The sequence below is a fragment of the Danaus plexippus genome, chromosome 24, assembly GCF_018135715.1.
Source record: "Danaus plexippus chromosome 24, MEX_DaPlex, whole genome shotgun sequence".
NCBI classification, from domain to species: Eukaryota; Metazoa; Arthropoda; class Insecta; order Lepidoptera; family Nymphalidae; genus Danaus; species Danaus plexippus.
Window position 1 is genome coordinate 2,420,538 of NC_083552.1, and position 25,151 is coordinate 2,445,688.

Consider the following 25,151-nt stretch of genomic DNA (forward strand, 5'->3'; position numbering starts at 1 on the left):
AGTGTTCGAATCTTGATCATAATTTACAAAATCATTTACTCAATAATTCTATGCGGCTCGCCATTGGTTGTCAGCCACCGACCTACGTAGACTAAGGACTGGTAGTGGGTTTTTCGGCTCGTAGTAAGCGCAGTAATAGAATAGGTAGTGTGTGGAATTGTGATAGTTTCTGTGCGTCTTTTACATTAAATTTATTTTGTTGTTTTTGTATTTCCTTTAAAAAAATTATATAGTAACAAGTGCGAAACAAAAAGTTTTACTACCCATATAATATATGAACTTTATTTAAACTTGAAGTACTTTTGTAGATGTGATTATTGTTTTTGTGATATTTTTTCTGTGACAATGGCAGACAATTCAAAATTGACCGATGAGGAGTTATCTGAAATCAGGGAACAATTTGCTCAGGTAAGTTGAAGTTAGGTCTTGAACCGGCATGGATACTAAGCAGTTAATGCGCAAAAGACTCCAGACTGAATCAATTCTTATATATGAATACTTAATTTACATTTCGCAATAAATCATGTTTTGTTTGCCGTTTATGGAGTGTACGTATTTTAGCGTACCCAGCACCATTCTCGGGTCGAGTCCGCGTGTGGTCGTAAAACCATGCATTTATTACCGGAATTCAACTACTATATATATTGTTTTTTTTTTTAATATATGTGCAATTTGAAGTTTGAAGCGGTTCATTCTACATTCAAATATTCAAATGACATCAGAAGTATTAATTGGTATTTTCATTGTAATTTAAATAATTGTTCCAAGTTTATACTTTGATAATTTTTTTTACAATATGTATTACATTTACACATCACCTAGCATTTATCACACTGTTGTTTGCACTCTGCAACCTGATATAAGAAAAATATTTATAAACTGCCTCATACATTATATTGTTTCATGTACTTAAAAAAATAGCTTTAGGTAAAAAATTCAAATGATGGCAAAGGACATTTTAATTTCTTCATAGGTATCCTATTTACATAAAAACTCTTTGGAGTCAATTTAAAAAATAATACAATAAAACTCCTTATGATTATCTAATCTTATTGCAGGTGCCATGTCACATATTGATATTGAATTTGAAATGATAAACTATTCACTGTAGTACAGTAAATGTACTCTTATCTTTTTAAAAAGTTTAATAATAATAAACACAGCTGTGAGTTTTTTAGTTGATGAATTGTAATTCCTCAAAAGCCTTGTTTGTTTTGGAAATATATATAAACATTAAGTGTCCGATTTTATGTTATAGAAACTTAAACTATATGTTACAAGTGAAGATTCTGTATGTGTACTGTTTTAACATATCTACATAGTTTTTTATATATTAAGTACATAGAAACAATAGCTGTTTAAATGTAACATAGGGCATTATACAAATAGATAGATATCATAGTAACTCAAATATCTTTCAAACATTCTGATGTTGTTGTTTTATTTAAAATGACGAGAATGTGAGGTCCAAGGTGATTTTAATGTAAAATAGCTTAGAGAACATGACTAAGTCATTCTACACATATATGTTTGCGTCATACATTATCCATTACCCATGAGGCAATTTTGCCACATGGTTTTAATATTCAAGTCTTGTAACGACTCCCCTTGACACAATATTGTTAACATCGAATGTTACAATGACCAAAATTAAAATAATAATTTGTTAAATGCCTGTCACATAAAGCATTATTATGTATTTTATTTATAAATACAGATCGATTTATTAAAATTCTTTAATTTAATCTGAATCTTATACGTATTGTTAAAATATGTTTCAAATATTTTTCTGCTATTTGTAACATTTATATTAATTAAGAAGTCCATAAATAAATTGTAGGATAATGTAACTTAAACATTGTAGCACTGAAACAATTCCTGGTTATGGTGTCGAGTAACTAAATAATAAGAAAAAATGAAAATTAACTCGTAAATAATATGTTATTTAAATCTAAGGTTATCAAAGTTTAGTGTAAATAGAGACATGTAACATAATAGAATAAATAAACACATTCTTATACAACAATATTATACCGGACCTTTTTAGCTTTAAATACTCCTCGAGTCAATATTACCCAGAACAATAGCTTTGTCTTCCTGATTAATTAAAGCCTCCTTTATGTCATTGACATATTTTCACAATTATCTGTGGTCAGGAACAGCACACAAAAAATACACTTACATTAAAAAGTGCATTCATTAAAAAAAAATATTCAGAACTTTTGAATTTAAACATACATCTTCATGTTTTGATGCACACGTGATAAAAATTTTACGGCGATTAATCACGTAAAGGTGAAAATATTTCATCAAAAACGCGGTCAGACAATCGAAACCCTTTTCCGTTGAGTCATTGCCTTGATATATTAAAGTTATATTTAGTCCTTTTTTATTGTACAGTTATGGAATAAAATCTCCGTTTTTGTTTACTGCAATTCTACACTTCAATAAACATGATATGTGTTCCTTTACGTACTTGGCCGTGTTTTTATTGAGTATTCTGTTTACTTTTATATTATTCTTAAGATAATTAATATTTTATAACACCTATATAAGTGATGGATGATTTTTTTGTCTTCCTTTATAATCGATTCATAGTTCACTTATTTTATAATCGATTTCTAAAGGTGTAATAGTTTTAAGACAATCTATTCATATGCATAATTTAAATTTTGAGATGTTATAAAAATATATGAAAGTATTTAATTACATGAAGTAGTGCTCTATAATCTTAAGTCTTATTTTTAATCACAAATAAGAATCCTTTGTACGATACATCGACCTTGCATTGGAATGTGGTCACTCCAGCCTTTGTCAAGTGACGCAATACCTAGGTCTTAAACCATCTAGACTACAAACAATGTTCTAAAAGAATTAAGCGGTGTTCAGGAGACGTACTACGATTTTTTAAGGATCAAATCTCAACATAGCAACACTTTTTCTGCGCCATTTGCAAATGCCTTATGACTTATAGTAACCACAGATAAAATATATTGAAATTATAAACAACAGATTTTCAACGATATATTTAATGTGAAAAAAATTATTCCAATCAATGAGGTGAATTTTTGGTGAGTCATAAAATTTAAATTGTTTCCACTTAAAACAATTTATATGGAAATATTAAGACATGGAATTATACATGTAAATATAATTGTTCAGCGAGTTTAACAAGGAGTTGCGAATCCCGTGTAATTGGATATGTCACGTATTGACCTCATATTGTCGATACAGTTTTGAATGCCAATGACCCGGCTCTAACGTTACACGCTCTTTGAGAACGCTTTTTGAGTTTAGTCAAATGTGCGTAGTATTTTTCGGACTTGATTTCTTAGACATAAGTAGTTTTTTTTTTTAATTTATAATTTCTTTTCGTTATTCAAATGTGCGTAGTATTTTTTGGACTTGATTTTTTAGCTATAAGTAGTTTTTTTTCATTTTATGATTTATTTTCGTTATTCAAATGTGATAGTATTTCTCAAAAGCTTTTTTTTTATTGGTCATGTTTTTCAGATTGTTAAGATATTATAAGATAGATTCTATAATAATGAAACCTCTCATTGAGATATGAATGAACTAGGTTTTTCCCGCGACTTTTCCCGTATTATTTTTAATTTTTATACTTTCTGCAAGGTTATCATTTTATTCAGTCTTAAAATACATTAAATTTGGATAAAAATATGTATATGTAACTTATTTTTTAGTGTTTTTGTCTTAAATAAATTCTAAATGTAACATAAACGAAAATTTGAGAAAATAGCTAAAGCAAATTCACTTTCATCTTACATATAATAATTAAAGTACTGTGGAGTAGTTAATTTATTATAATATGAATTTCCTATGAATCCAACACTGGTTATGAAGAAAGAAGTTTGAGGTGCGGTCATGAGAAACGAGTCATTCCATTATATTTGTCCAGAAATTTAACCGCAGAACAGTTTACGCAATACAATAGTATTTCGTTTGATCCGTGAGTCAGCTGTTACAATGACGTTTATTTAAACAGCCTTTACAAAGTTAACATCACATTTTCATTACAAAATGTATAAACCATAATTTAATATAAAATTTTTAACAACTTCCTTTACATTGTATTTAAATAGTTATTCTTGTACTTAATTGCGATTTTAATTATTTTATATATTTGATGACATTAAGTTTTTAATTTCTGTTTATTTTATTTCTAAAATAATAACATATCAAATTCTAAATACAAAAATATCTGCCTGAAGATAATAATTATAGATGACGTCACGTATTTTTAAGAAATCCCTCCCTCCCTCGGAAAGTCTTGTAAATTGCTTTAAAATTAAACGAGTTCTAGTATGAGTCACGTCTCATGCGTGTTCTGATTTAGCTAATAATATTCAATTGGTTGTCATTAGAGTCATTTATTACTGACCTATTGACCTTATGCAAGTTCAGTTTTATACATGTCTAAGTAAATTGATTTTGAAATGCTTTGGTTAGATAAAATATTCTTAATGCGAAGTATTTTAATAGTAGTAGTTATAATCTGAAGCTATAATTTTTATATATACGTTTTAAAGTATTTTTTTGTTTTAATCTTTCTATACATTGATAGACGTTTATAGCGATGTTAAAGTATTTTCTTGTATTTATTTTAAATAAAAATGGATTATGTCTTAGGAAAATAGGTAATTCTTTATTAAATAAGGTCGCTAGGATATAAACCTCCTTCGTGTTCTAGGAGGTATATTGATGTAAGAGGATAAGGAAAAATTTTAAATACTTACTGAAATTTATATTATGAATGATTGTTGATTTGTCATTTCTACAAAACGTGATTGTATCCTATTAATATATTTTATATAAGAATATAAAATAAAATTGGTCATGCATATTTGCGTATATTAAAATAGAAAGTTAATTATATTTGCTTGTATTAGATTAAAAAAAACATTTAATTAATAAAAATATTAATTAATCATATCAGCATGGTGCAAAAATACTGTCCCCTACTGGCCATAACTAGATAATGAGGAGGGCTTTGAAAATCAATATATTATTATGCAAAGGGTGCTCACCCTACGCGTGAATCGTAACTTTAAAGCAAAGCTTAGAAATACTCGTCAATTTTATAATATTTTAACTTAGCTTTCTTTTGAATATTTAGTCATACGGTAATTCAAACGTAATTAATCTTATGTACATATTTACATTTAATATATTTTGTAATATACATATAACACTTAATATTAAATATATCGTATAATATTACTTATGATTTAGAACGTTTATTAAACTATCAGCGTATATAAATCGTAAAAAAATATAAGTTATCAATCAATCAATTATCGGAAATCAAAGTAATCTGAATTGAATTAAACTGTTTTCGGTGCCATTTATTTATATAAAGGATATGTAACGTGTGATATTATATAAGTATATTATATTTTATTTTATATAGTACATGAGACATGAAGCTTGGTCTCAATTAGTGAGGAAAACTTAATCATTGTAAGGCCCCAAGTACCAGGGCCACATAACTCGGAAGGCGGTTTACTAACAAAGAAGTACTGTCCACACTCACACAAATAAATAGTTTACTCTTAGGTCAACACACGATGACGCATGGCTTAAAGGTGAACTAAGAAATACTCTGATATATCAGAATATCAGCTATTTAACTGTGATTGTTGATGTTGCCATTTAAATGTAAATAATATTCTGTCATACAGATATGGCAACACTATCAATTAATTGAAATATGTATGTATAAAATTAAATTAATTAAAATCGGTTGATTTCGAAGTTTGTATAAAGTAATATTGTTGTATTAAGTTGCATAGAAACTTGGAATTATTTAACACATGCGTACTTTTCTATATCTCATCATTCTTGTTAATGAATTTAATGTAGAAAGTACAATAAAAACAGCTTCACAGACAACGAATTGAAAAGCTTTATTTGAATAGCTTTATTGAAAACTTGACACAAAAATTTGGCAGCGTCTTTTAAAACCATCTAAGGTTCTTTAATTATTTTTTTTATTTTAAACTTAAGCGGACAAAGACTTAGAATCTCTTATCCAAATAGTCACGCCTAGTTCGTTTGCACTGTCAATATTTGACTCACGGGAACTAAAATTCTTTGTGTTACACTTATATATATATAAGTTATATATATAATTTCATTTAGTGAAATTAATAACTATTATCAGTGAACATAATGTTATCGTATGACAGAATATTTATAACGATAAAGCCAATAATAATAATGAGATAACTATCATATTATATTATATAACTTGCTCGTTAATAATATGATGTGTTAACTATGTACCACAATATTATTTATTTTAAACCAACCGAATTGTATTTCAAGTTGTATTAAATTCGAACCATACATAGCATTCAGTAAGGAAACATGCACGTGCGCATGCGCATTCTACGATCCAAAAATAGCACATACAATACATACTCGCCTGTCGTTTTGTAACGGATTTATTGTAGTGGATTTTTTTTTTTAAATTTCATGATTTTTTATCGCCTGATATGATTACAAATCATTAATTAATGATATGATTTTATCAAGACGCTTTCTTACACGATACATTATACACTAATTACTATCGCGTGTATATTTCTCATTAAATCTAACACAGTGATCGTTGTGAAAATAATATACAGAGCACTATATACTTAATCACATGCTATGTAGGTTTTAAAATTAAATAACCGAGTAATTTTTATGTTTTACATATGAAAATGAAAAGAAAATTTATGTTTGTCTGATGGAAGAATAAAAACTTAATTCTAGATGTCTCAGTGTATAATAAGAAAAAAAAAAACAAGTGAAATTATAATTTAATTTTATAATGATTGAACAATGAAAGTGACATCGAATCTTCATGAGATGGAATGACTAATATTTTACTCATTGGTTTATTTTAATATATTTATCATTAAACTTCCTTTTTATTTATAATGAAATGATTCTTTTGTTATTAATGATTTTATTTATAATAAAAAATAATATGTTTGTTTAAAAATCTTATAATCTATATGGTTAAATGACATATAAAAGGTTAAAAAAATATGTGTACTTCAAATTAATTATTATAAATGATTTCTTGTCAAATAAAAGAATGAATAGAGGGTTGTATTAATTATTTCTGGGTACCTGTGTATATATGATAAAAATCTCTTTCACAGTTTTTCAATTGATCACTCTTGTGGTAGTATTTTATATGGTAAGCGGTAACAATTAAGAAGGACACTTGTTTAACTTGGAACTTATCTTTCAACCGACTTAAAAGACACATTGTGTATAGTTAAGTTAGATCCAAAGTATGAAAGTATCTCCACTATACAGACGAAACCTCTCAGCATTCCATGGATTCACCATGCGGGTGCCGGGTCCATCATCCATTAGTGGCATAAAATTTGATATACATATGTGATTTTTGAGGTATTTCATGAAAACAATTAGTATAGTATAGTTGTAATATCTTAGTCCTTAATATCTGTTGTTAATTATTTTGCACTATATAATATTATTCTCCAAAGAATCATAACAGAAAACAATATACAGTTGAATTATAGTAAAATTATAATCTTTAAATGAAATTCCTGCCACTTTTAACAGTAAAATGTCATAAATTTTGTGATAAATGAGTAATTTGTTTATCAACATTATTACGATCAAGTACATGAACAATAATCGCCTTTATAAGAGACAAATGTTTATTTAATTGTTGACATCTTTCTTATAATTTTAAAATAGAGTTTTGTCTCGAACTCGTAGAAAAATATTCCTCGAATATTTCTTGGAAAATCGTATATGTACATCTACTCGGATATACCTATATACAATTGCAGTACAATATATTTTTATAGATCATTCACGTTGTTTGTTTTGGGTTTGACAAACAAAAACTTATTACCTTAAGATAAAAAGTATACCTGTATATAGATTCCAACTAGTACTTTTAGTTTAAAAATTTAATATTACCGTAGAAACACTGGCATATAATGATAACTAAATACTTTTTGTTAATATTGTAAACATTAAAATATATATTACGTAACTTATACAACCAGCCAGCAAATCGATTCTCATCCTGAATTCTAAATTCAAATTAATTCTAGAATATTTTCCAAGTGAATCCGTTTCAATTTAAATGGCGGCCGTGGGAGCACGCTCCGCTCATGCCATACATGGGTGTACCGTTCCCTTCCCATGCTCTGTTTCCCAGATATTATTGTCTAATCATTGTAACCCGGCCGTGATGGATGGGGTTATAAAAATTAAAATAATTTTTAATGTAAAATCTCTTTTTATTTGTTCATTTCCGTCAACGAATATGACGGAATGTGTGTCAGAACTTATTTTTTTTTTATTGACACTGCAACTCTGGTCTTTTGTATTCATACATTTAAGTTTAAATGTTAATGTGTGAGAAAAATATTAAGTAAGGACTTCTTTGATAATTATATTAAAACTTGCTATAAAATATTTTTATAGTAAAATTAATTTTAAAAGTAGGTAACATAAAACCTTTTTGGGCTTAAGAAGTTTTCTAATTACTCTCATTTTTAACAAAAAGTGTATATTTTTTATAAATCATATATATTACTAACATTTATAGTAGTCTCAAAAATAATTCGTATTTTTCTTAAGTTATTTTGACCCTTACTTATTTCTCATCTGATAATTGTCACCTTGGCTGTTCAGACGCCAGACGGCGACAGTGAACTGTCTCGTAAATACTCAGGAGATTTGATTTCCTGAATAAAAATCTCTCAAGGATATATTTTATTGATTGCTTATAGGAAGCGAATGAGAGAAAAATTTAATTCCTACCCTCGATTACTTTGTTAATTAAACGGAAATGGTTCCGATTGGATGAAGAGTATTATGTTTTGCTATGTCACTTTAAAAAAAAAAATAAACCTCCATATTTTTCATTTTAATATTATAATTGCTACTACTTTTTCAATGGTTCGTCTGCGTGGAGTTCGAAATTGGGTTCAGATAGAAATGAATGGTGGTAAAAATATTATTTTATGTATTTACATTTGGTACTGGCAGCGAAGTCTTTAGTATTTAATCTGTGAAACCTTTCCAGTACAAATATTATATCTAAACCCCACATGGACATATGTAATTCTGGGATAGATTTATTACGTGTCTCATTCTGGTGTTCAACTGACGTTACTGTAAGGTTTTATTAAAATCTGTTTAATGGGGTTAATGAGTAATAAACATACACACATACATTCCTAAAAGCTTTCATATTTATGCTATAAGTATGATATTTATTTATAACGATTTTATATAAATATTTATAAATATAACTAAATTTCTCTATAGTTACGTGCCATAACAAAGCACACACACAAATATATATGTATATACATATAAAACTATACACATACATATAAAGAAAAATATAATTTTATTTATAAATGTGAAGTAATAAAAGTCAAGTGCATTGCAACACAGCTGTTTTGGTTATTTGTTGTGATATAAAGGTTTTGTATGTATATTGATACGTAATTGTTCTTCGACTTTTAATAAAATACCTCTGAAGAGTCCTATATTTAAACTGCTTAGTCCAAATTGACTACACAGCTACAAACGTAGCTTTAACAGTTATTATTCCTTATTTTTCTCACTTTCTTGTTTATGTTATTGAATTAGAAACGGTAGACGCATAGTATGTAGTGTGACGTGCAAACTTGGACTAGTTATACGGGTCTAGAGCCAGCGAAGCATCAGCTCGTTTCCCTTATGTTGTAACTCTCTACAGTCTAGCCTATGTTAACTACTTTCCATCAGATTAACCAAAAAATTGCAGTTAAAATGTCTGTGTAATTATTGTTATTAAAATCTTAAACTGTGCCAGTTAAATCTCTTCTTCACGACTTATATTTTAGACATATATTTTTAATATTGATTTTGTTTCTCAAGATACTACACTAAAGTCAGGTTGTATGATAACAAAAATATCTTCGATAAATTCAGTTACTAAAGTTGCTTAATCATAAAGTTTGGTAACCAAATCCAGGTCTATGTATATACGTAGATCTGGATTTGGTTCTGGGTTTGGTTTGGTTTGGTTGGTTAGGATATATATCTTCTCAGATAATCTTTATGAAAAACTATCGAATATAAAAGGAACAGAAAATACATACTTAAATTATCTTGGAGAATATAAAACAATAAAGATATTAATTTTAATTAAATAAATCAATGATTGTCAATCAATTATTACTAAAACGTAATTGCCCCCATTGGCTTGCAGAGAGTTGAGGCCACTTCTAATGAGCCGTCTCCTCAGTACTTATCACGTCAAAACTTATTGATTGGCTTCCGAGAAGTCCTTTTAAAGTTACAGGCGATGTAAATGAATTGGAAAATATTTACTCGCACTTAAAATAAATTAACGGGAACCCAATGAATTTGTTAAAAAAAAATATATTTATGCTTTTGTAATGGAAGCAATTATTTAATACAAAGGATGTTTTAACATCTAATATGTTGGTTATTATTGATTACATTTCATGTCCGTTTTAATTGCATTAGATCCGATGTTGTGAAAAATACTCAGTTTCCTCTTTAACTGTAAAATAGATAAAGGGAAAATGTTCTCTATTAATATGTTCTTCTGTTTAAATCTGTTTGTTGATTGAGTTCCAAAAAGGAGCACCCTGTATCACACATAATATAATAATAGTCCAACAATGGGTCAATAGGTCTAATGAAAGTAGGTTGAATTTATAAGACCCCTTACAAGATACGTCCGGTGTCCTTTGATACGGATGTAAGGATACAAGATACGATTATCTTGAGATTTATCTCGACAAATGTCCTAGGATATATTGTTAGAATTTTATTTATTGATAATCATGTATAAACTTTAATTAAAGGGGCTATAAAATAAATATTTTTTTGCTATAGATTTGATCAACAATGCTCTTATCAACATCTTTCAGCTTCGTTCAAAATCCCGAATTTTCCCCGAAAATCAAACTATACATAAAAAGAATCTTATCTTTTTCTCACATAGGAACTACGTACCATTAAAGTTTTATAAAAATCTGTTTAGAAGTTTCGGATGAAAAACAAAACATGAATCGTCCTTACTTAGATTTTCACATATCAGTACTTAGTATTGAATTAATGGTAGCGTAATTGGTTTGATTCGGTTATTTTAATGTTTCACTATTTCACTATTCACATACAGAAAGTAGTTTTGTATTTGTATGTATGTTGATTTGCGATTATCACTTAAACAGCTGCACGATTTAGATGGGGGTTGCTTTTAAGTAAACATTGATAAACCTCATTTATTATTTGCGAAATAACAATAGATTACGAGAATTTATATTAGATTTATATTCATTTTTATCAGGTATATAAAAACAAAAATATTTTAAAAGAAAATACAATACAATTCTTGTTAATACTAATTAGTATAATTAAAATTTCAATATAATCCATAATCTACAAATGTCATTACGTTTGTATCTATACGGTTTCCTAGATTATTCAACGACATACGATACTTCTTACTCATGGTGTACCAACGTCAAAGGCTTTATGGGAATTCAGCATAAATGAGACCCAAGTGATTCATCTTACTTATTATTGATACGTAATAAAAATTATTTCACATACGTATAAACTATACTGTCTATGTTTTAACGTTTAAACATTTTTTTAATTACATACGATATAATTAAATATAGTATTAAATTTTTATTCATATCATTTTGTTAATAATGACAATTATATATAAGGTTAATTTTATTAAAAAAAAAACTCTTTTAGTTTAAAATCTGATACAAGATCGTACTATCGTGAAATCCTACAGATCTCTCCCCTCCCAACAAATCCGTATCGTGAGCTAGCTTTGGAATTGAATACATAAATCAAAGACGGGGTCAATGTCCCCCTAATCGAATCAGAAAGGTCCTTGGCCTAAGCAGACCTTACCAAATAACATTTGCCACCGCATTCACCGCTAGACATACTAACACCATACAAGCATATAGCTATCATTATATATTATCGTATGTATTTCAATGCTATCTTTTCAGAGTATAAAAAATTATTCATAAAGCATATAATTTATATAATCCTTAGCAAATTAATCACTATACGAGAAATAATTTAAATTTCAACAGAGTCCTAAATATAAAGCCAATAACTTAATTATAGTTGTTAATATTCATGCAGTTGATAAGAAAACTATTTCATTGTATGAGTCACGTTGGTTTTTTAATGAAAGTATTCTATAAAATTTCATAATCAAATCTCTCGAGTCTAGACTGCAGGCGCTTAGTCTAGACTAGTCATAGGCTAGAGTAAGCGTCCAATCCCAGAGGTGATTGCCATTAAGTCTGGAAATAGAAATACAATCAAAATTTATTTCATAATTTCGTGTTATAAGTATAGTTTTCAACGCTTTCAACAAATAATTTTGTACTATTTTCATTTATAACACACATCAGGTTATCAAAGAGATAATTTCTTTATTAATTCATGCCATAAAACATTTTAAATTTAATAAAAAAATAATAATAACAAGACTGTGCTTTGATGTTGGCTTATCTCCGTGTTTCTTATAGTATCAATATAAATAAAAATTATATTTTATTTCTCAAAATCCATATCCAACTTTGAAAGCACGTATGTGATAAATTCTTAACAAATCGAATAAAAACTAACGGATATACAATTTTGTATATCTGATATAAAAAAAATTATTTATTTTATACATTTCAAACTGAATATTGTTCAATAAATGTTAATATAATGAAAAGTAAGATAAAGATTATTTCTTCTTGAACAACAATAAAATCACTTGCTTGATATTTTCTAATAATAAAATTATTAATAATTTTTACTACGTATTTATATACCTAGTTTAAAAACCTTTTCACTAAGATTGTTCTAATACAAAATATATATTTTGATATATATGTTTCTATCGATAAAAACGTCTCAATCAGATAATAATTATCTAAAACAAAGTCCATTAGCGTTATAACTAATAATATATATATTTATTAATTATAACAACAATTATAGCTAAGTATATATTAGATATACAGCCGGTAATCATAAATGTACATTGTAAATATAAAAATTTGTTCCTAAATGGACATGTCGCTTGGACATTACGTTACGTAAACAAGTGAATCATTCATATTAGTCATGATGAGTGATAAAGTGTATTGGAACGAGGAATGTTTACTGAGCCCTGTGATGGCAACAAAGTGCACATTACCACAAGTTCGCAGCCCAAGCTACATACGAAGCGTTTTCAGTCTTTTCATCCTATACTTTCTTCAATACTATCATGTGGGAAGATATTTGTAACTGTTTCAAACAAATTTAACTTTAATCTTACGTTAATCAATCCAGCTCGTCCGTCAAATTGTTTACCATAAGTTAAATTAGTTCATCGTTTTTAATAATATATACATATATTAATCAACACATAGATAATTAGTCAAACATTTTACATGCCACGCTTTTGAACAAAAGGCTTACGAGGCTTCTTTTCATCTTATAAATACTTTTTTTCATCACATAAGTTCAAATCCCTGTTACGAGTAGTGCCAAAAAGAGGTTTGTTTTCTCTGATATATTTTTTTCATAATACATACTATAAAAATTATATAGTTGAACTAAGTTGAAGAGCACAGGAACGTTTTATCGAATATTATATTATATGTTATCACTTCTCTGAATTATTTGACCGATGGTCGAACAACCAGTCCATTGTTATTCTGTGTTAGGATTCATTTAAAACGTGTTTGTTAAATTTATTCTAATAATATCTTTATTTGCACCACGATAAATCGTCCAAGAGAATGTTTAGAAAAATACTGTAAATTTGATCGTAAAATAGACATTGTTTTTACCAATAAAATAGCAATTTAATACAAATACAAGGCAGTATAATTTAAAAAGGTATAATTATATTAATTTTAATATAAAAAAATTATGATTTTGTCTGGGCTCAGCATCTTAAGATGAATAGGTAGATAGACAGATAAATAGGTAGAGAGATGGATAGATATAGCCTTAATAAGTATCTATACTCTATTGAGAACTCTGGCTATGCTTTTTCCAACTAACATTTTATCGACCTTTATCACATTTACTACTATTTTTATAAATCGATTTATCACTGCAATTTGCGTCACAGTCTAAATGAAATTATATCTATGACATCCATTGGCCTACTGATAATGGCCTTGGTATGTAATTGTACTATAATACATCCGGCAAATAATAGGTCACTGTCCTCTTGTATTACAGTTATAATGAACTATTTTTACGTTTTATTTCATTAATATCCGCTATAAAATATAAGTTATGGTGTTGATATAATAAAATGCATTAATATAAACTATTAACGCTCATGGTCATTAAACTGGTTAAATTTCTGTTTAACGAACTAGTTAACTCGACCTTGACCATTTAGATCATACGGAAACGGTAAAAACGACAAATTTATTCATATATGTAATTTACTTTCATAAACAAAACTCACTGGGATTATGTCATTTGAATGGCGTCACACGCATGACGTCACACGCGGTTATTTGTATTTATTTTTTTGTACTTTCATGAGCTTGCCTTTATAGGAGTTTGTTTTTGTGTTACTACTATAGATTACGTAATATATTATAGTAAATTATGTCAGATATAAATATAATAACATTGGAAATTAGACAATAGTCGTATTGCTGTGTGTCCAATACATAATATAATCTGTTATGCAAAACATTATTTTAACATCAATGTCGTGTACAATAAAGCCATTGTTTCATGAATATAGAATTGTTGTAATAGAAAATTTTTATTACTATTCTCATTTCCGAAAATTTTTTAAGGTTTCGCAACGATAAATAATATCGGTTTTTTTTAGGTTTTACAGTCAAAATTGTATATTTTAGTGGTTTTTTCGGTTGTCGATTTTTAAATTCGTCAATCCTTTTTCACCTAATCTATAGATAACTGTCTAGATAACCCTAGACAAGCCTGTCTAGACCAATCTATACAATTGGTACAAGTTTAATAGTTATTTTAATTAAAACTATTGTGATTATAAATATACATAAATAATACTTATATTTTCTCTGTGATCACCAAATATGTCGTTGATAGCCTTAAGATAAGTTATGGCGCCAAAAAATTCAGTTGCTGCCTTAAAAAGCTCTGTCGAAACGAACCGAGGCTAACAAAATTTAATGATCACGATTATAATAAAAAATATATATATTTTTTTTGCCTTTTAAAATTATCAAAAATATAACTCATTTTATGTTACGGCTTAATTAAGTACGAGTAATTATGTTACATGTAAAGTGCTAAGTATTGTTTATTTTAAAATAAAATTAAAACCAGTCTGAAGAGAATGCATTCGTTTCAAATCATTTCAAAATCAGCGTGTATGGCGAGGCTAATTAAAAATTATCATCAGTAACGTTATATGCTTTTTTTTATAGTGTTTTCATGGCTGTTTGGTCAATTAAGCGATCGGAACGAATACCTTGCTACAAATGCCATGGAACGACCTTAGTACAAAAAAATGCATATACACATATATTTACGTCCCATAGATCTTATATTGACCTAAATTAGAATGAGAATTAATAAAACAAATAAATACAGATCAGTCAATTAGTTGGCCTAATTTAACAAAATAATAGTGTTATATCTAGAGTACACGTAGCGTCTCGTTTAATAACTATTAAGGAAAATCAAATTAGTAAACGTTATTGTGATAAACAAAAGAGGTCATACATATATATATATATATATATACAAAAAAAAAATTTTTGCAGCTGGACACGAGCGGTAACGGGTACATTGATTTGAAGGAGCTAAAAGATGCATTGGACAGCGTCGGATATAAAATACCACAATGGAAGGTAAACATACAATACTAACAGTTTTATAAACAGAATTTTCCGCCCAAATAATTCCCTTTTAATTAATTTAATTTGTAATTATAATCATAACTTTATTTAAATTCAAATTAATATTCAACTCATAATAAAAATATAAATTTTCTTTTGTCCTTAAAATCTTATTAATAATTAAGTTGAATTAAAATTTAATCTTTATTATATTCTGTCATTTTAGATCCCAACTTCTTATAGTTACTTCTTTCTATTTAATTATATAACGAAGATTAATTTGCTTTCGTGATTTTAACTAATCATTTAGTTTAATTTGTAGTAATTATTTTGAAGCCACCATCAAATTAGTGATCATTATTTGGGCATAATTTTTTTTAGGTTCGATGTATGATAGAGGAATATTACGACAACGGCGCCAAGAGCGGTCGGGGCGTTAATGGTAGCATGAACGGAGACGCCAAGAAGAATGGCATTTCACTGGCTGAGTTTGAGGAACTTTGCGCCAATCTCAAAGCACAGCAGGTACTTAAATGATTAAGACCTATACTAAATATAACCTTAGGACTAGTATACTAACGCTACACTGATAGTTACTAGTTTTTTTCATGCATACATCATCTCATGATAGTACCAACCAAGTATATGAATGACAAAATGGTATCTCTCTGTGATTATTTGCAGGAAAACCCGTTGTAAGCTTACTATTACATTTAAAAACTGTTGTTTGTTTACTTACTATGGAATAGTATGTATTAAAAAAAAGTCCTTATATCTTGTTTTTGTCTTATAAATTTGTTCAGTATACAGTATTACATAGAAAAAAAATCCCTCAAAATAATATTAATTTGGACAAAGCTTAATTATTATAACAAAAGAATGTTACTAAATTAATTATTGATTTGCATTAAGAATACATTTTTTTTTTTTAATATTAACTATTGATGAATTTCGTCTAAGACACCGCTTTAATACTAATTTCTCTTTTCATAAATACAAACTACTTCAAAACTAAAACATTGAGACGATGATTGATATAAAATAGACAGGAAATATTATTAGTTAAATCCAATCAAAAGTATTACGTTATAGTAAAAATACGTTTAAATAAACAAAAGCATTTTATATTTCATTAAAAATGAGATTAATTGAAATATATTAATTCATTATTGATGAGCTATACATTATATACATTATTATTATTATTATATAATTTCAGGTGTCGAGTACATTTAAACAGGCTGTCAGTAAAAAGGAAAATCTTGAACACTTGGGCGGAATGAGTGAGGCTTCTAGTGATGGTAAATAATGCAAACGCACACACACAACATACAAACACACAACACACACACACATATATATATATATATATTTCGACTATTCAGTAACAAATTATATGATTTATGAGTAATATGTTTGGTTAAAATCAATGTCACAGATAATTTCCTGTTTATTTACTGAACTTAACTCAAATAAAAGTCTATATGATCAATGTTCGAAGTGAAAAGTTATTTCATTCTACATATAAGGGTTTGTTAGTTCACGCTACTTATTTCGTATGGGCAGACTTAAATAATTAGTACATACAATGACTCTCGAATGGTTACAAATAGTTCCTTAGAGAAACTTAATTTAAGTTTATATAATCCTCTACACTAAGGCTGTTAACGGCTTATTATAACTCGGTATAATTGTATAATTCCAGGTACAACTCACTCCGTCCGTCTTGAGGAACAGATGGCGTTCTCTGGATGGATCAACAGTAACCTGGAGCACGACCCCGACCTCAAACATCTGCTGCCCATTGACCCCGAGGGCAAACGGCTGTATGAGAAGCTCAAGGATGGACTTATACTTTGGTATATATATAATAAACTATTGTTGTCATTCCTATAATCAGCCTAAAAGATTGATGTCACTGGCCAGTAATATATTTAAAAAAAATTGATCTACCCCCAAAAAAAATTAATTTTTTTGTATATTGTAAATGTTAGCATAAAAATTTTAATTAGTTATAATATTTAAGTATTTAGTATGTAAGTAGCTCATAACGAGTTTCAAAAGTTCTGTTAAATCTAATGGTATACTGTCTTAACACAAGCACTACCTACTTAAAGGATGCCCAGTCACTAGCACTAACAAAATTAAATGTAAAAAATAAGCTATTATTAGTATTATTGTTTAAAAGAAATTTAAATTATATAATAATATATCATTGTATGTCATTCCAGTAAAGTAATAAACCACTCATGCCCTGACACTATTGATGAGAGAGCCATCAACAAGAAGAATCTGACGCTGTACACCAAACATGAAAACCTCACACTGGCGCTGGTCTCCTCACAGGCCATTGGATGTAACATAGTCAACATAGATGCCCATGATCTGGCCAAAGGTACAGTACAATTAGGGTACAATTTAATAAAGGTATAGTACAATTAGGGTACAAACATTAATAAAAGTACACATACTAAAGGTACACACCAGCGAAATGTAGTATAATAGATATTAAGTGTAGATTTTAATATTAATGGTGTATTATCACAGGAAAACCTCATCTCGTGCTGGGTCTGTTGTGGCAGATCATTCGTATCGGTCTCTTCAACCAGATCACTCTGGAACATTGTCCAGGCCTCACAGAACTGCTCAATGACCAGGTGAGAAAATTAAATACATAAATAATTTTACAAATGTACTTTGGGAGGTAACGCTTTAACTTTGTTTGTCTTGTATGATTCTAGGAGCGGATCGAAGACCTGCTAGCTCTGTCTCCGGAAGCGATCCTACTCCGCTGGGTGAACCACCAGCTGCAGGCTGCAGGTGTAACTCGCAGGTGTACCAACTTCCAGCAGGACGTGGCCGACTCCGAGGTGTACAGCTACCTCCTCAAACAGATCGCTCCAGATGATGCAGGTGTAACACTCGACGCGCTGAGGGTAAATATCATTAACATAATTACTCTATATTTTATATATAACATGTACTAATAAGTTATGATTTTTATGAAGTAACGGTAACTTCAATAAGATTTGTCCGTTTATTCGTCAACGTTGTGTCCTGACTGATAGGATAAAAGGAAGGTATGTAAGGAAGGTTGTAGACATAGAGACAGAAGACAATTATCTTCTATAAGTAATAAATAAATTATCAAAAATAATTTCATTAAAATCTATCGTAAAGTTTTCTTAAATTTTGCTTTAAAATTTTGATTAAAACTGTTTCTGTATATTTTAAAAGTCTGGATTTTGTATTTAAACTGTTTCAGTATATAGTAAAAGTCGGGTTACACGATATAAATAAAGACTCGTGTACATTTCACAAAATAGAAGCTTACTGTTAAAAAATCTAAAGTAGTCAAATTACGACCAAACAAGTCAAATATTTTGTTGAGTGAATTACTGAAATGAGATGTAAATATAGTTCAACACTTAACAAAAACTTCATCAACCAACTTACACACACACGTGTCCAGCTCGCAGCGGATAAGTCAGACGAACGTAACACGTAAAATTCATCCTCAGGAAACGGACCTGCTCCGTCGAGCGGAAGTGATGTTACAGCAGGCGGCTAAGCTGAGATGCCGCGCCTTCGTGACGCCGGCGGATGTGGTGGGAGGGGTGTACAAGCTGAACCTGGCCTTCGTCGCCAACCTGTTCAACCAACATCCGGGACTGCAGAGGAACGACAACAACGAGGCCTACCATCCCCTGGACGAGACCAGGGAGGAAAAAAGTATGACTAATAATGAGATCTAATGAAAATAATATTTTTCGTATTTACTACGCGTTTATAATTATTTCAACTACACACTTGCGACGTATCGTAAATAAAATATACTACGAGTTCATCGACCAAGACTGGACTCGAACCTCCTACTTACAGAACGTCGCATACGAGTCGTTCTATAAACTGAGCTATCGCGCTGAAGCATGTCCATAGATTGCTTATTCTATATTATTTATATGAATGTTCATACAAATATTAATTTAATGGTGCTTTCATTATAAGTTCGTATATATTTGTTTGAAGTTAAAATAACATAACATGTGGATTTTTGAAAAAAAAATTTGTTCTGTCCACACGAGATTATGAATGCGGTATGTTCTATCAAACCTTACGTTAAGTTACTATGTATTATAGCGGTCCCATTGTATGTATTGTTTTTATATAAGTGAAGTTAAGTAATTTTTTAGTTATAATACATTAAAATATACATATAAATTAATGTTAATTGGAATATTATGCACATAAAATATTCTGTAGTCTTTCAAGGCAATTCTATTATATATATATATGCTATTTTTAACATGAATGTACGCATCGTTTCAGCGTATCGTAACTGGATGAACTCCATGGGTGTCGCTCCTCACGTCAACTGGCTGTACTCCGACCTCACGGACGGGCTCGTCATATTCCAGCTCTACGACATCATCAAGCCGGGGATCGTTAACTGGAAGAAGGTAGCAGATATATATATGAAGCAAAATTATTTTTATATTATCTGTGGGGTATTTTAGGTATCTCGTCAGCCATCGCCGGTCACTTATGACGGTTGATTCCCCCTAGACACCCCAAAATTTTTGTTATAGTATAATAGCTGGCTTTATATGATATGGGACACCTTTATGACGTGTTATCCGACCAAGTAACCAGAACCCAAACTCTGTAGTCGCTGATCGTTCTTACATATATACAAGAAATGTATAGAGAAGTTTTCAACTTTTATAAGGATTGAGGGCCTGGTCCACGTGGACTCTTAGACTATTAATACTTAGGCAAATATCGTCACAGATTATATTACAACAAAAAAATTTACAACAGTTCTGTAATCAGCTCTCAAACAAAAATTTTTTTTGTTCATTTTTAACCTAATCTGTCTGTATGCTAATCTAAATGGTTAAACGGTTATTTTACGTAATAAACTAACTCAAAATGTTATTATTTATACAGCTATAGTTACATAATCTGTGCTTTGTATCTGTGTTCCAGGTCCATCGTCAGTTTTCTAAGCTTACTCGTTTTATGGAGCGTCTAGAGAACTGTAACTACGTTGTGGAGTTAGGCAAAGCGTTGGGCTTTTCACTGGTGGGTATAGCGGGCGCCGACATCAACGAGGGAAACGCCACACTCACTCTTGGTAATACAAATTAAATAATTAATTAATATATAATGTATATTCGTATCTTAATGTTGTAGAACGTTAGTTGTAGTTGCTGAAGCTAATGTAGACATTTTTCTCTATAATAAAATTTTAAAGTTACGTCAAAATCTGTCCAGCAATGTCACGGTTCGTTTGTATAAAGTTATAGACGTTGATAATGTTTACTTTGAAAATGTCGCGTGCGAGGGGTGGGGGAAAATATTAAGATAATATCGACAAATACTTACATTAGAAGTAAAAATTACTCAATTTTCATAGTTATAATATATATATATACTTATACAGCATACGTAAATTTTCTTTACGATAATATTTTTTTGTAGTTTCACATAAGAGATATATATTTTACTTATGACTCTTCCTCGCAGCCTCCACCATGTACTAGTCGTCAATACATAATGTATGCTATCATAATTTCAGCTCTCATATGGCAGTTGATGCGCGCCTACACGCTGTCGGTGTTGACTCGCCTCGCCAACACCGGCAACCCGATCATAGAGAAGGAGATAGTTCAGTGGGTCAATAACAAGCTGCAGGCCGCTGGGAAGACCTCCTCCATCAAGACCTTCCAGGTGAATACAGCACTAATCTTATATATATATATGAGTAATATTAAAATGTACCTTAGGGTAATAGAAATAGAGTTGGTTTTAACAGTTTCGTGATAAATAAATTATTTCCTTGTGATTTCCTTAATTTTTTTTTAAATATATTTATATGATGTTACTTAAATTCCACTAAAACTGTTCTTACATTCTCAATAACTAAATAAATATTATTTGATGTTAATATGTACCTTATAGCAATGAAAATAGAGTTGATTATAACAATTGAATGATTAAAACATTATTTCCTTCATTTTATATATTTATATGATGCTTATATTTTATATCACTTTCCCAGGACGAGGCTCTGGCTGACGCTAAGATAGTTCTGGATTTGATAGACGCCATTAAACCCGGAACCATCAACTATGACCTGGTGTTACACGGCGGCACCGTGGAGGTAGTGATATGACAAACATACATATATATATTTTCCATCATATGTGTTAGGTATTTTTAATTCTGGCAACACTCAATGTATTGTGAGTGTGACCATGTTAGACGAAAAATAAAAAATACATTTATATCAGACGCTTAAATTATATCTATATGTCACTGGCATGTTAAGCAAATAGTTTCGCTATAATAATATGTGTCAATTATAAATTTAATAATGGGATTGTCTGTACTTGTATCTATAGTTGGATGATAGGAACTTTAAGACTCAACGTGAATAAGTAACATATTTCCTAATAATTTAGCAAAACAAACAGACAATCATCTCGATTGCTGTAGCCTGTACAACAAATTCATTACTTTAGTGCTGCCGCGACAGCTCCCAGCCAACATATAACCGTACATCACATTTCGCCAGGATAACCTCGCCAACGCCAAGTACGCTATATCCATGGCGAGGCGCTGTGGCGCGCGAGTGTACGCGCTGCCCGAGGACATCACCGAGAGGAAGCCGAAGATGATCATGACGGTGTTCGCCTGCCTCATGGCGCTCGACTACATCCCCGCCATGGACGCGCCCGCCATGTAAGACGACCCTCCACCGACATACGACATTATAATTAAAATGCTATACATATACAGAATACAGAAAAAATATCATTCGTACTGCAAGACTACCGACGAAAAGATGACTCACACTATCGATATACAACTATATATATATCCTGTGGGACAACTGATGAAATACTATTAAAGTAAAAAAAATATATTTTTTTTACTTCTATAGTAAATATATTTGATCATCTCGATGTCCGTGTCCCAGATTGTGTTATCGTGTAGCTTCTCTTATATTTTATTTACCACTTTATATTTGTTTTACGTTTTATTTCTGTGCGGTCTAGACTCTAGTCTAGACTGTATTTATAATCTGTAATACATTTGTATGAACTAATTAGTATAACAATATTTACTACATGCAGCGTTTGTATGAATGTTTGCTGAACTCATATAATTCTTATGATTTTATTCCCGAGGAGCTCGTGTCATGTGATTGTGGAAGCCATATTTTTTATTATAAGTCATTCCTATTTAACATTAGCCAGTATCTCTATGACGGCTCCCGCTCGCGGACAGGTGCAACACTCGCAGCAAATACTGTGTTTACTGATATTTGTATGTTACACCACGCGCGTATATAATAACCGACTTCAAAAAGGGAGGATTTCCATTTTTTTTTTATCATTATAATGTAAAATAAAATTCAATAATGAAATTCAAAAGGAACTTATATTAATGTTAACAGAAGTACACATTTCCATTTTTTAAGTCGGTTAAATTTTCAAGGGAGTGTCCAAAACATTCCGTCGTGTAGCTCTCGGTTTCGTTCTTCCGCTAGTGTGGTGTCGGTCACAGTGTACACAACAGCACTCTTACCACAAGTGCGGCGTCGACTTCCATACGGATAGTATCCCGTTTGTCATCCATAGATGTTCGTATCACTATGAGCTTATCCGGTTCGACCGCGCGACTCGTGGTAAGGTGCAGGTAACCGCTTGTCCCGTCCCGCTCTCTGCACAGCATTGTATGTCCGCTGTGCCGCTTGTCTGATCTCGCTTCATTCGCAAGGAGTTTGTATTGTCTATGGTTTTGTGTATGTAATTAGGTTTAACGAATTAATAGCGTGTACTTATATAGTGTTACGTGGAAATTTTTATACATTTTTTACAACGAACCGGCATTTTATATCCGTGCGGCCGTCGGTGGGCGGTCGTTCTGTGAAATGCTCTAACATTTAACATAATGTAAGTTATCGGGTACTTAACGTCTGTGGATTTGGCCTAACAGTTAACGTTAGTTGTGAAAGTGTCATAATAAGTCCGCGCGGGTCTCCGGATCCCGCTCGTTTTGATACAGTCTGGAATAAACCTGATCATTGGTACAAGCGACATTCCCGAAATCATTTTGCATTCCTTTAGAATTTTATTTTAAATTCTCTTTCATTTACAAATTGTATATTAACTAAATGTAAGTTGAGGAGTATTTGTTATATTCCCTTTGAGATTTATCCATTTTGTGACATTCCCGTGGGATATAATATTTTTTTTTATACCATATTTTAATTGTAAATTTTTTATTATGTTAGACTTTTTATATGATTCAGATGTTTTTATTGATTTTATAATGTATTTTAAGTGAAAAATAATGTTTAATGCGTATACAAAATGAATATGAATCAATGTTGGTCCCATCTACCTATGCTCTATGCTCTGTACTATACTCCACCCGGCGGAGCGCTGTCTTAATGTTCTAAGTGATATGTAAGCTATATGAATAAATAAATCCAAATCACGACAGCTTTCATTTTATTAATCGTCACCGTCACTAACACTATATACTTTCACCTGGGAACTGGTTGTGGGTTTCGATGTGGTAAGTTCTGTCTCTTTTTGTCTTATCTTTTGGTTTCTGGAATTATCTTCATTGTATAATAATGTTACATTATATATAATTTTGTTTTCTGTGACTGTTAAATCCTTGTTATGTGTTAGGTCGGACCAATCGGTTATACAAGTTGTGGATAATGAGGTACACTTTGTGGAGGTCGCCGATGACGTCACGAGGAACGAGAAACCCGCCCTTCCACCGAAACCAGATAACTTGGTGCCATTAATTCATTCCGTGTCAACGACAAACGAATAAACGCATAAATAACGTTTGTTTGCAGATGTCACTGAAATTATAGTAATTTTGTACTTTTTTCTATTGGAATAATTTATTTTTCTAAAACGTTTTTATTGTTTGTCTATTAATTTTTTTTTTTTTTTTGAAAGTACTTAAGTAGAACTTTCACGTTTTATTTTTATATTCTGTGGAGTATTTCGTATTGTTACTGTACATAAAGACGTAATAAATCAAATACCATATTTTATTATATTTTTACGAAATGACTAATAAATGTTGATTTACTGTAACAATTTTTTTTTGGTCCATACATTACCCACGCATACAGCAATACTTTTAAGGTTTTGTTACTTCAAACTTTCACTGTAATAACAACAAAACGTGTATTGTGTAATT

General features: G+C 30.1%; 1 protein-coding gene across 1 annotated transcript; it reads left to right on the plus strand.

Moving 5' to 3' along the window:
* The first annotated feature begins 61 nt into the window (after window positions 1–61).
* On the plus strand, window positions 62–25,048 carry LOC116775936 (plastin-2). The gene is made up of 15 exons (XM_032668992.2): window positions 62–408; window positions 15,837–15,923; window positions 16,293–16,436; window positions 17,131–17,212; window positions 17,617–17,770; window positions 18,143–18,306; window positions 18,459–18,568; window positions 18,653–18,847; window positions 19,433–19,643; window positions 20,241–20,371; window positions 20,901–21,048; window positions 21,493–21,644; window positions 21,976–22,077; window positions 22,492–22,658; window positions 24,623–25,048. Exons 1-15 carry the CDS (start codon window positions 346–348, stop codon window positions 24,771–24,773), a joined length of 2,061 nt encoding a protein of 686 aa, XP_032524883.2. The 5' UTR covers window positions 62–345; the 3' UTR covers window positions 24,774–25,048.
* The last annotated feature ends 103 nt before the right edge of the window (window positions 25,049–25,151 follow it).

Excerpts from the sequence above, each read along its gene's own strand:
- LOC116775936 (XM_032668992.2), top strand. The coding sequence starts at position 346 with ATGGCAGACAATTCAAAATTGACCGATGAGGAGTTATCTGAAATCAGG. Across the intron at positions 17,213-17,616 it reads GAGTGAGGCTTCTAGTGATG|GTACAACTCACTCCGTCCGT; the intron begins GTAAATAATGCA and ends GTATAATTCCAG. Across the intron at positions 21,049-21,492 it reads AAACGCCACACTCACTCTTG|CTCTCATATGGCAGTTGATG; the intron begins GTAATACAAATT and ends TCATAATTTCAG.